Source organism: Muntiacus reevesi, chromosome 14 (genome assembly GCF_963930625.1).
Source record: "Muntiacus reevesi chromosome 14, mMunRee1.1, whole genome shotgun sequence".
Taxonomy (NCBI): Eukaryota; Metazoa; Chordata; class Mammalia; order Artiodactyla; family Cervidae; genus Muntiacus; species Muntiacus reevesi.
The window spans coordinates 34368621-34381337 of NC_089262.1; the positions used below are offsets into that span (position 1 = coordinate 34368621).

General features: G+C 38.8%; 1 protein-coding gene across 1 annotated transcript in view; it reads right to left on the reverse strand.

Moving 5' to 3' along the window:
* Positions 1-10956, reverse strand: part of C9 (complement C9) — a 47288-nt gene extending 36332 nt beyond the window's left edge. Inside the window, exons 1-4 of the mRNA XM_065905638.1 lie at positions 10804-10956; positions 10239-10383; positions 9865-10012; positions 2906-3044 (exon numbers count right to left, since the gene is read on the reverse strand). Of these exons, the coding sequence (XP_065761710.1) occupies positions 2906-3044; positions 9865-10012; positions 10239-10383; positions 10804-10920 (549 nt within the window). The 5' untranslated portion in view covers positions 10921-10956. The remainder of the gene's footprint in view (positions 1-2905; positions 3045-9864; positions 10013-10238; positions 10384-10803) is intronic.
* Between the last annotated feature and the right edge of the window lie 1761 nt (positions 10957-12717).

Sequence of the window (12717 nt, forward strand, 5' to 3'; positions counted from 1 at the left end):
CCAAAACTGGGTCTAGATGGGGTTTAAGACTACATTAGTGGTCACAAGTGAGGATGGGAACTGAGAGACTGAATAGTTGTGATGAGGCAAAACATAAAATGTTTCAGATTTCAGAGGCAGCATGGTTCTGGTGAATACAAGGTTAAGGATGTGTCTAGAAAATTAGTGACTCTACTAGAGTAGATATAGGAAGTTAAGAGGCAGCAAGAAATTACTGGCAATGTACATGATATAAAATCGCTCAATATTTTGTTAGGATTTGGGGTGGAAAGGATGATTAGGTGCACTTTCCAAACCTTTGTTGACCTGCAAAATCTTACATTCTCATGGAGATTCAGGTTTAAAAAGAATTGTAATGAAAACCTGAAACCTGATTTACAAATTGTTACTTTCAACAACAAAAGTAGAAATGACTAAAGATAGACAAGTGAAAAGGAACTAATTCATTCAAGTAATCATCACTTCTGATTTACGGTAACCAATAAACCTTGAGTGAGAATGTAACTGCTAATCAACCAGAACTGCATTTAACCAGAACTAAGTCTTCTTCTGTTTGTACTTTTAAAAAGAATAGCAAATATTTATTGAGTGTTTGCTATGTGTCAGTAACCTGAATGTTTCACCTATTTAGACTCATTTATCTTTACAGGGTAGGCATTATTATTTCTATTTTACAGATGAGGAAACTGAGGCACGATGAGGAGAAGTAATCTTCCCAAGGGCTAGGATTCCAAACTCTGCAGTGTACTCTGGAGCCAAAGCTGCCTTTGAGCGAAGAGGCATTGAGTGAAAGTGAATGTGTCAGAGTAAGATGTCATTATTAAGGGATATTCCCCATGGAATGATAGGTTCATAGAATTCTCTCAAAAAATGAAAGGTAGTAAATTATTGCCCATAAGTAACTAAAACAAGTTTTTAAAAATTGTCATCCAGTACAATTTTGTTGAGCACTTATCCTACACATACATTGAGTGACAACTGGTAATAGGTTATAAGGAAGTAAAATATGCATTCTCTGCCTTTAGGCACTATCATAAGAATATACATGAAAAAGTAGGCAAAATATGCCAAAGAGTATTAGAAGGTGTAGAAAATAACCCTTTCCTAAGAAGTAAAAATAGAGATTTCCACTCAGTAAACTCAAGTTCTTTAATGTTGAGCTAGTTGTGGACCTTAACAGATTAGGATACTGGAAGCATTAGCATTACTAGCACCAAGGTGGGGGGGGGGGATGATTTGGGGACTTTTACAGGCCCCCAGCCAACTCTGTCAGCATCCTTCTTCAGGTGGCATGAAATAAACACTCAGGTCCACAATCCCTATCAACTTTTTTATAAGCTTGATGCCAAAACTCATTTGGAGGCATTAATCTGATCTGAACTGAGAAAAAGTTATTTATGGTCTTCATTTCTCCCACTTTTTGTAAATATCAGTTAATTTTGCCATAGATATGTCAATGTGTTTGATTCTAAGATGCTGCTCCCAACTCCACGTCGGATGTAAGTAATATACAGGATAAGCACCACATCCTCGTAAAATTCAAATCCTTCTGAATTAGGAATCACATCTATTTTCAGAGTTGTAGATAAGGGACAACAGTTTGCTTACTTTCCAAATGTAGCTTCAAGATCAGTCCTGAGCAACCCTCTAGCCCTCATCTCTGTTACTAACCTTACAGAGAAGCTAACAGGCTAGTGACAGTGTCAAAGAAAAACTGTACAACACAGACCTGAGAAATAAAAAAAACAAAACAAAACAAAACCAATAACCCTTCTTGCATCAGCAATGACAAAGCTTCCCTTCTTTGGTATACTCTTTCAAAGAAAGTAGAACATGTGTAATACTTCTTAGAAAGATGAAAACTCCCCTTCAAAAAATATGCTTAAAGAAGGTTAACCTGGCATGATGGAAAACATCAATAATGTTCCCTTAGATTTGTGGAAAACATTTTTTTTTCTGGACTTACAGGTACCAAAAATATGACAGTGTGCACATGGGGGAAAGAATGCCAGTCAAATATTTGAGACATTAAGCATCTTTAGCATTCACAAGACAGGATGATCACTTCAGGCTGCAATGGGTAGGGACTGATTTATAACATTGTTAGAGATAAAAGGAATACTAACTACAATTATGGAAAAGTAATATGTTTCTCAAACTGATGGGATTGACAGCAATAATAAAGGACATTGTTGTGACTAAATAAAGTAAACTTTATGGGTCACCAGTGGAACCATTTAAAGAAACAGATTGTTGTAGTTCCTGGATCAGAGTAAGTTATTTACTATTCTTTATTATATCTCATTTAAGTCAAAAATGAATCTCTAAAGGAGATAAATGCTATTCCTTTGAATACAGCTTGTAGATCATTTTAGAGAATTTAGGTGACTTATAGAGAGGCAGTAGGCTTGAGCTGGCATTTTATAGAGTAAAAATCACTCTAGGAAATAATTTCACTAAAACTGGGGATGGGGGGTTTTGAGGTGAGTGAGAATAACCACTCACATTAGTCAAGCAGGTGTTAAAAAGGGGACAAGAAGGAAAAGAAATCTAGACATGTTCCTGGTAGTTTAGCCAAAACCGAACCTCGAGAGTGTGGCAGCAGTGTGCTCAGTCCTTAAGTCAGCACTAATTTAATTTTCAGTTTCATCAGAACCTCAGATGATTCTTTTCACAGAGATGAGATATTTGCCAAAACTCTACCACTAACTGCATGCTACTGAGGATTGATCATAGACTGCTGTATATTACCTAAAGAGACTCAGGCTACACCTCTTCTTTAAGTCAATCTTATGTTTACATTGAATTTTCATTCTACTGCATTTTTCACATCATTTAGAATGAAGCTATGGAAACAATTGGTCAGCTGAAGTTGAACAATGGATTGTCTTCTAAGAAGACTTACGTCATAGGTCAGCGAAGCCACGTTCCAGGGCCTGCGGTAGTGCGTCAAGGTGTTGCCATCCCAAACTCGGTCACAGAGTCCATTGTAGTACTGGTTGTCAAAAGGAGTGCTGAGTGGATCCATGCCTAAGATGTTGATCCTGAGAGTGAACAGAGTAGCTTCAGGTATGGAGATACCTGTAGCGAATGCCAGGTAGCCCTCAAGAACCGGGAGAAGAGAGCTTCAGCTCATCGTGTCCCCAAAACCCGTGTGATGGTGTGATAGAATCAGGAACAGAAGCAAGAGCCTGGTCACCTCTGCTCTGCGTCTGGGTGGGAGGTACACCTTAGGAAGGTCTTATAAACTCTTTTAGGCAACTAGGCCACTGTTGAGCCCAATGAAAGAAATTCAATAAGTAGGAAGCAAAGGACCATCTGGCTGTTAGAGTTGAATTCTCACTGATGTAACTCTTAGCTAACTTCCCTTGGTGAACTATAAGCCAATGCTACAATATCACCTCTTAAAATTAAGAACAGAGCATCTCAGGGGGAGGAGTATAACGTATGCATATGATTTTTAATCTATGAATCAACATGGGGCCTCTTTCTCTCCCCATTCTCTTTAAACTTAAACCTTTTCCTCCAGCTGTCTCATTGTTTGTCACAAACCTTGTTCCCTCCAGACTTATTTTACTCTTATCACACTTTCCAAGAGGAACACAAAAATGTCATCATCCGGCAAGGCGTTCTCAAAGGTACTCCTTTTTTCTCCTAGCAAAATATTGTTATTTGGCAAACTTTAATTCAGAAATAGGAAGCTTGTTTAGCCTAAAATATATTGACTTTGATTTGTAGGCCAAAAATCAATATATGAATAAGAAACAGTTCATTCTTTGTGAAGTGCTAATTGGTGAAACAATCCTTGCTGTCTAGACTGTATCTGGAATAAATGGCCCCAGGGCAGAGAGGCCAAAATAGAGGTTTGCTTCTCATATCCATAATGTAGCTTGGCACAAAAGCATAAATATGCTCTAAGCAAAACTCTAAGCAAAAGCTATTGCTCTGAACCATATCCCTGAGTCCAATGAGTTGGATTACAAATCTGGATGTTGGTTTCAAGAGCAATTTGTCAAAGGGTTTGGATCACAAACCCATTGCTAATGCAAGAAAAATAATTTGAAAAGTATCCTATTTCCAATGGGTTAAAAACAACATCTTTATATAAACAGCACATTCTTAATAAACTTTGAATCTACAAAGAAGATGAACATTATAGTTCAACTCAATGAAAGGCAAATTAAAGAAATGATTTGGCAATATCTTTCTTAAAGCTGATTGTATAGTTAGAATTAACTCCTTCTCACTATTTGCCCCACCAAAAGTACCTTTCATGAAAAATGCTATAGCACTAAATTTCCAGTAAAGGGCCAAATAGTAGACTTAGTCAGTTGAACAAGAAAGAGAGGAAAAAAGAAACGCTATATATCTAGTTTACATTCTTCAACATCTTATGCTAGATGGGAGATTAAAATTTTGGCTTCAGCTTTTCACCCATCCCTGTATTCACAGACATGTGAGCAATAAATATTTTAAAAAATATTGCTAAGGTTTTGATATAAATACATAGCATACTGGAAATAAGTGATCTGTGTTTGTTTCTTAAACAAGACCTCAAGTACTTTTTCTTTATTCTGTCGTGAACTTGTCTTCCATATATTTTACTAACAATGACCCCGTACCTCTTTGTATTAAGTGAATAATGACATTAATCTTGGCTTATAATGACGCAAAGAGTCAACTCATTGGAAAAGACCCTGATGCTAGGAAATATTGAAGACAAAAGGAGAAGAGGGCAGCAGGGGATGAGATGGTTAGATAGCATCACCGACTCAATGGACATACACTTGAGCCAAATCTAGGAAAGAGTAAAGAACAGAGAAATCTGGCATGCTGCAGTTCATGGAGTTCACAAAGTTCATGCAGTTCATAAAGAGTAGGACATGATTTAGCAACTGAACAACACAATAATGGTGATGTACTCTTAGGTGACTGTTGTATCTGTTTTATCTATGAGTAGTGTAGTGTTTGTAATAAACAATGGGTAATATTAAGATAGTTAATATAGTCTTTGATTTCATTAAAATTATATTCAAGGTAGGGGTTGGATACAATTACCAATTTCAAACAATAGTCCAAGGATGAATGTGCACATACAAAATGGGTAGTACAGGTAAGCGATATACAAAGTTCCCAAGAGAAAGAGGTCCCCATGGCAGGGTCATAAAAATGGTTTTAGAAGGAGTATCATGATTTGATTTGAGTTTTGAAGATGGGGTCTGGAGGGCAGAAGGAATGAGTGTACGAAATACTGTAAGTGGAAGGACTGCTCTGGTAGTCCAGTGGCTAAGACTCTGCACTCTCAATGCAGAGGTTCCAGGTTTGAATCCAGGTCAGGGAACTAGATTCCACATGCTGCAACTAAGAGTTCTTGTGCCACAACTAAAGATCTCAGAGTGCCGCAACTAAGACCTACTGCAGCCAAGTACATTTAAAATATTAAAAATGTTCTGTAAGTGGAAATACATATAGCATATTTTTGGGCGGTAGTCTTCAGATTTTCTGGTTGTCTACTCTAATAAATCATGCCTCCTTATATGGTTTTAGGTTAACATCTAAAATGTTTCCTTTTAAGTTTAAGTAGTTGCAAAGGATAAATTGGTGAAAGTGAAAGAGGAGAGTGAAAATGTTGGCATATTAAAAAGCAGAGACATTACTTTGCCAACAAAGGGCCGTCTAGTCAAGGCTATGGTTTTTCCAGTGGTCATGTATGGATCTGAGAGTTGGACTATAAAGAAACCTTAGAGCCAAAGAATTGATGCTTTTGAGCTGTGGTGTTGGAGAAGACTCTTGAGAGTCCCTGGGACTGCAAGGAGATCCAACCAGTCAATCCTAAAGGAAATCAGTCCTAAATATTCATTGGAAGGACTCATGCTGAAGCTGAAACTCCACTTGGCCACCTTATGTGAAGAACTGACCCATTTGAAAAGACCCTGATGCTGGGAAAGATTGAAGGCAGGAGGAGAAGGGGACAACAGAGGATGAGATGGTTGGATGGCATCACTGACTCAATGGACATGAGTTTGAGCAAGCTCTGGGTGTTGGTGATGGACAGGGAAGCTGGTGTGCTGCAGTTCATTGGGTCACAAAGAGTCAGACATGACTGAGCGACTGAACTGGACTAAAGGATAAGTTTCCCAGCATGCTGTAAATATTTACACTTTAAAATATAATTATTGTGCTTCTTTAAAAAATAAATCCAATGGCATATAAATTCTGTAGTGATAGCAGGTATCAAGTAATGACAATGTTTATATTTCTTTAGCAGCTGAATGCTTTATGTTATTCCTTTTGTTTCTTCTTTTTTAAAAAATAAACTTTATTTCTTAGAGCAGTTTTAGGTTCATGGCAAAATGAGTAGATAATAGAGTTCTTATATTCCCTCACTCCCTTTTATGCTTGAATCTATATTTCTATTTCACTTCTGCTATAAAATTTTAACCTGAGATGGCTGGATGGCATCACCGACTCAATGGACATGAATTTGAGTAAACTCCGGGAGTTGGTGATGGACAAGGAGGCCTGGCGTGCTGAGATTCATGGGGTCGCAAAGAGTCGGACACAACTGAGTGACTGAACTGAACCGAACTGAATGGACTTTCAGGCATGGAAGTTTTGATTGATCACTTTTTCACACTTTTCTGTACTCAAAAGATATTAATTGAAGTTTTAAAAACATTAGATATTCTTTGACCATAAGGTCTAAGTGTTTAATAAATTCTTCTGGATTGAGTTACCATTTTTAGTAGTACATTTAAACATATTAAAATTTATCAATACTTAAACATAAAATTTTTATTGGAAAAGCATCTCTCAGTGAAGTGAATGGGGCTTCTTTTTAATTAGTTGATTAGTTACTATACCCATGGACGAATATTACTTACTGCTTGAAAAAACACTGGGCTCAGCATCAATTTCATTTTTACTTTCCATTTGTATAGATGTAACTGCTGAGAAATTTTATGCACATAAATAAGTAGATAAGAATAGAAGGAATTTTGTCACAGCAATATTACTCAATTCCTCGATCTTCTGAGTTTTATGCTAAAAAAAGAACACATACTAGTCTTTAGTTAAATGTTATTTTTATAGTCCATTACCTGACAATTGATTAGGACATCTTTAAATGCTGTTGGTAATAAGAATTGGAGACCACTTGACTTACAAGGCCTTAGAGTCCAAGTCCAGCTGAATACAAAATTTGGAATTGATTCTTGGTTTTTCTATCTCATAGGGAAATATGAGATGGGTGAGGGATGTACCCTTCTTTTGGGAAGTGGGAGTTAGACGATTGTGAAAGAAGAGGTGAGACAGGAGAATGGATTTGACAACTGGATGAATGATCCTGAATCTTCAATCTTATCAGTTGAAAAATCTGTATGTATGGAATCAAAGATTTATTATTAGTTACATTAGCTAAGTAACTAATTGGGGAAACTGTTATTGTAAAACTCACCTATCTCCCCCCCTGGAGAGTCTTTTTGCACCCTACAGTAAGATTACCCCAGTTTGAAGGGTTTTGTTCTAGGGAACAGCAAATTGCCCAGTTGGCTGGATCCATTTGGAAAGTTACAATGAAGCTGATCCACAGACTAAAGGACCGCTAAGGAAGAAATATTTCAAAACTTTTGACTTGGTTCCACTGCTACAGAGACAGCCAGTCTAGTCTAGTATGAGCCAATTTTTTTTTTCTGCCAAGAAACATGAAAACTTCTCATGGATGGAATGTCATCGCTTGGGAAATAAAAAGCATGTGTTCTTTGGCAGCACTTGGAGATGGCTGTTTTCACACCTGCACCTAAAACCCAGGGCAGTTCCAATTTACCAGGTGAGCAGAAGAGCAGGCTCCCACCACAGAAGTGGTGTTATGCTTAGATCACACAGAAGTAACTCCTTGTGTATAGCGTATCATTTACAGCTGGTATGGATTTTTTTTTTCCAATGGATGCAAGATGGGTTGGGGATTTCCCTTAAACACTTCTGAAGAATCTCAGATACCAACAAGAGGCTGAAATATTTGTGATACAAGTGAATTCTCCTGGCATGAGAATTTAAATGAAGAGTCCTTCAAATGAAAACAACTATAAATTTAATTAATTTATGAGTACTTGTGACTTTCATGTGTAAAAGAATCTGACTGTATGTGACTGCTATGACTTGTTGAGGTTTTCCAAACTGGAGAGTTTATAAGCATGTAGCTGTGATTAGTTTGTTTATTCCTATTATCTCTATTTCAATATAGTCTCATAGCCCCATATAAGCATAATGGAGATATATAGTATAGATACATAAATATGTAACATCAATGGTATTGAAAAAATCATGATTATTGATATAACAAGGCATGCTATTTTGAAATCTCTTGTTAAATATTAATTACTGATTTTTAGTACTCTCCATAGTCTTAATTCAGATATTTGGGTAATAAATAACTACTTAAGGAGTTTCATTTTCCAAGGTTAGCTAGGCTTTGAAGTTAGGGAGCTGACTTATGGGCTTTGTAGTGATGTGGGAGGAGTGATGTGAGTAGTGAGGGGAATGTGGGAAGAAAGAGGGTTAGGTGACATGGTGAAAAAAAAAACACATAGTTTTCTATCAGTCAGGGAAACTTGGGTTTTAGTTCTGCTAGCAACTAACGTGCCAAAAGGCCTTGTTTATTTTACTTAGTTCTTATCTATAAAGTGAATATAATGTCGCCCCTAACTATCTCACAGGATTTTTATGAATAGCTAAGAGAGGGAATGCACAAAAAGATTTGGAAAAATTCAAAGTTACTATGCAAATGAAAGCTGTCAGAGAACAATAGCTTTATGAAGACTAAATTAGCTACAGGTGATTGCTCATGGTAATGAGGATCTTAAAATGGTTGATGGACAGATTCTATCAGAGCCGACCTCATTTTCCACCTCTTAGCCAACTTTCCATATAGCTCAGACTCCACCCTCTAACTTAGTCCCGCAAGCTCGGCTCTGTGATGTCATTAACAGCCGTGATCAAGGTAAGGTAGGAGGTATTTAAGGAGACTTGGCTGCTCTCTGGGATGCCTCATTGGGAAACTCCCTGGCAGATACCATAGAATGAATTTTCTCTTCGTGTACAAAAGAAACCTATAGATTGCAAATGATTGTTTTTCAGCCAAGAGGGCTATGATTTCTGTATCCTTTTCCTATAAAATCAGATGTAGATTTACATCAAATGAGAATCCATAACACAAGTAATGCCCTGCTTTGAGCCTGTTTGTTTAGTTCAGAGAGAAAACTTCCTTAGATTCCACATAAAGCAATAATTGTATGGAAACAAGTGAAACTTCAGCTCTGTAATGAGAAGCAGAGTCCCAACATCAGCCCCACATGGCATCAGAACTGCTGCCTCTGATCTTTACCTCTTGGGCAAACTCCAGAATGTTGGGACCCCCTGAGAACTTATATCCAGGTAGAGATCCAAGAAAAGTTCCAACAGAACATTTTCAGCCTTCCTAGGCATTCAAATATTTGAATCGAATTAGACCTAATACTGGCAATTCAAGTTCAAAGGTTAATGTGTCATTTTAATCTTGCTTTCATCTTCCAGAGGTTGATGACCAAGGGGTCTCCTCTCCTATTGAGCTCAGAAGTAATCACCTATTATCCTGATAGACTAATCTATTCCACGGACACCTACTGAAGACAGGCAGTTTGTCCAAATTATCTTGAGCTGCTGATTCAGCAGTTAACGTCTTTCAAGCTCAAATGTAACTCAAACAGAATACAGACCCGTAGGCTACTCTCTGTACCAGCTCAAACCACCTAGCACTCTAGCACAGCAAGAGAGGTGGGGACCATTTTCACTCATCCTCATCTACAAGGGCCCAAGCGGAGTACAGACCCATATCCTGCTGTGCGTGCCAGCTCTGACTCTTTCACCACTCTGTCGCGGCAAGGGGGGCGAGGATCACGTTCACAGTTATCCTCATCTGAATAGTCTCCGCAGTCGTTGTCGTCATTACACAGAAGTCGATTCTTTATGCATCTGCCTGCAATCAAAGTCAGGAAAGGCAGAAAGACACTGTGTATCTCATGCCAGATTTCCTTTCTTTCTGAAGTTATCAAACATACTTTAAAGTGAGGGAGGAGTGACCACACATTATATTGGGATTTTGTTTGTATCCACACTTGGAAGTATGAGGGTCAGGAAGCACATTTCCTTCTTTTGGCTTATAAAGGCACCCAGAAACCCACACTAGGCAATGGGAGGATTACCTGTACCACACTGAAAGTCGCTGCCACAGTCATCCTCGGGGTCTTCGCAGGCCTCCGTGGGCACACACTGCCGTCGGTCTCCCACGGCGTCCACACACTTTCGCCCGTTAAATTGTCCAAAGATCTCAATGCTCCTCGAACGAAACTGCACAGAAACAGCTGGAAATGTTAGCATTTCTAAGGCTGAAAAGGGCTTCTGATCTAAAACTGCATCCATACCACTGCAGACCTCCAACCCCCAGTTGAGTCAAAGGTTTTAAGATGGAAGTCTAAAACACAGTCCCTGACATCACTTGAAGGAACACCTCATGTGGTGGGGCTGGCAGGTTCTTGTATAGAACATGGTTCCTCATGACAATTGTTCAGTCAGCTGTGCAGCATTCAGGTTTCCCAGTAAGGTTAGCCTAATGCATTTAGAGATTTTCCTTTCATTCTGAGTTCACAACGCAGCTGGTGGTGGTGGCGTGGGGAGGGAAGGTTCCTACCTCTTTGTCATTTTCCTGGCAATGCTGGCAATACAGTTGCCATCTGGGGACACCAGTGGGGAATGGCAAAGAATACTTACCATTTGTTTGAGGCAAGGGTCACATTTCGACCACGCACTCCAGGAGCTCATCCTGCAGTCTATGGGCAATGGTGTGCCGCTTTCTTCTACCCACTCGTAACTAAGATAATAAAACATACCCGTTAATAATGACCATTATGTGTGCTTGCTTCCAAGAAGTCTTCACAAACCAGATTAATTTATTTACTCCTTTCTCTCTTTTGAACCTCAGTACTTATCCTTTTTACTCCATCTCTCATTTGACACTTGATCACATGCTGTATTGTATTTTAACTCAACATTTTGGCTTAATTCTTGTATCGCGTTATAATTTAACCTTAGGCTTAAGGTGAAGAAAACTAGTAAGTCATCCAACTCAGGAATTTCTCATTGATTAGTCTTATTTTTTCAAATAGTGTGAAGCTAGGAACAGTCTTTCACTCTGTGCCCCTCAGAGAGTCTGGCAAAACTTCAAGTTGCCCTATTTCTTTGCAAATTTAAGCCAGTCCACCCAGCGATTCCTGCAACACCTCATAAATCAAGATTTCCCACCCCTGCAATTAGTGTGTCCTGAACTTACAGCATCACACTCCACATCAGGACTTATTCCTCATTCTTTTTGAATTTCAATGTATATTTTTTGGCACTTTTAACCTTCCCTCCCACCCCTAGCTGTGCTTTTCTGGCTTTGAACTTTTCTCTCTGTCTTGGTTCACCATTTCAGGCTCTTCAGGTTGAAACACCACCTTGAATTACTATCTTATTGAATGGCCGAAAGAAAACCAAGAACAGAAGGTATGAAACAATAACCCTATAAACTTCCTGCCCTGTTTTCCTAAAGTGGCACCTGTCCTTTTCATAATGCAGCTTTTAATTTTTATTTTGGAGGGATGGTAAGGCCAATCCCTCCTCCAAAGCTCTAGTTGTCAGCATCTCTTTGAGCCCTTGTTAACTGAGTATTTCCTCCATTAAAAACTCACCTTCACCACCAACTCCTTTCCATTTGTAGTAGAATGTATTCAAGTCCTTGACATTAAACATAAACAAATGGATGAACAAATAGAACACTCTTTCTGAACTTAACTTTTCCTTCTGTCTATACCCGCTTCCCCCTGGCCTTCACAATGACACTTGAAGGAATTCTTAGAGATATATTTCTGTTTCTTTCTGTTCCAAAATAATAATATGTCTCAGTTCCCCCTTTTAACTACCTCCCAAATTCTCTCATCTTTTTTAGGTCAACTTTCTGGAAAAAGTAGTTTGCATTCTGGTATTTTGTTCCTTACCTTCCAATCACAGCTCAACTCTCCTGTCCTAAGGTCATTGCTCTTGCCAAAGTCAACAGTGACTCCAAGAGGCCTGCTCCCTTGATCCCCTTCAGTCCTTATCTCACTGACCACTTCACAGCCATCAGTGAGGTTGACCACTCTTGCTCTTTAAAACAGTCTCTTTCCCTGGACTGAATGACACCAGGCCCCTTTCATTGTTTCTTTCCCCTCTGTCCTTTGCTCCTACTCTCCTGGGTGGATTCCGTGTCTTTTGGCAGTCTCAGAAATGCTGTTTTTTCTCTAGTTGCTGTCTTTGGATTTCTTTTTCTTTCTACATTTTACCCAAGGGTTTGGTGTTCATGTATATGTTAAGGATACCCAGAGATAAGTCTGCAGCCCAGAAATCGCTTCTGAAATTTAAACCCTTGGATATAACCCCTAATTGGATATCTACATGTGAATGTCTTCATGGCTCATGAACTTAAGAATATATGTTTTCTATGTGTCCAACTCTTTGCGACCCCATGGACTGTAGCCCACCAGGCTCCTCTGTCCATGGGATTCTCCAGGCAAGAATACTGGAGTAGATTGCCACTCCCTTCTCCAGATGATCTTCCCTACCCAGGGATCCAACCCTGGTCTCCTACATTGCAAGCAGATTCTCTAC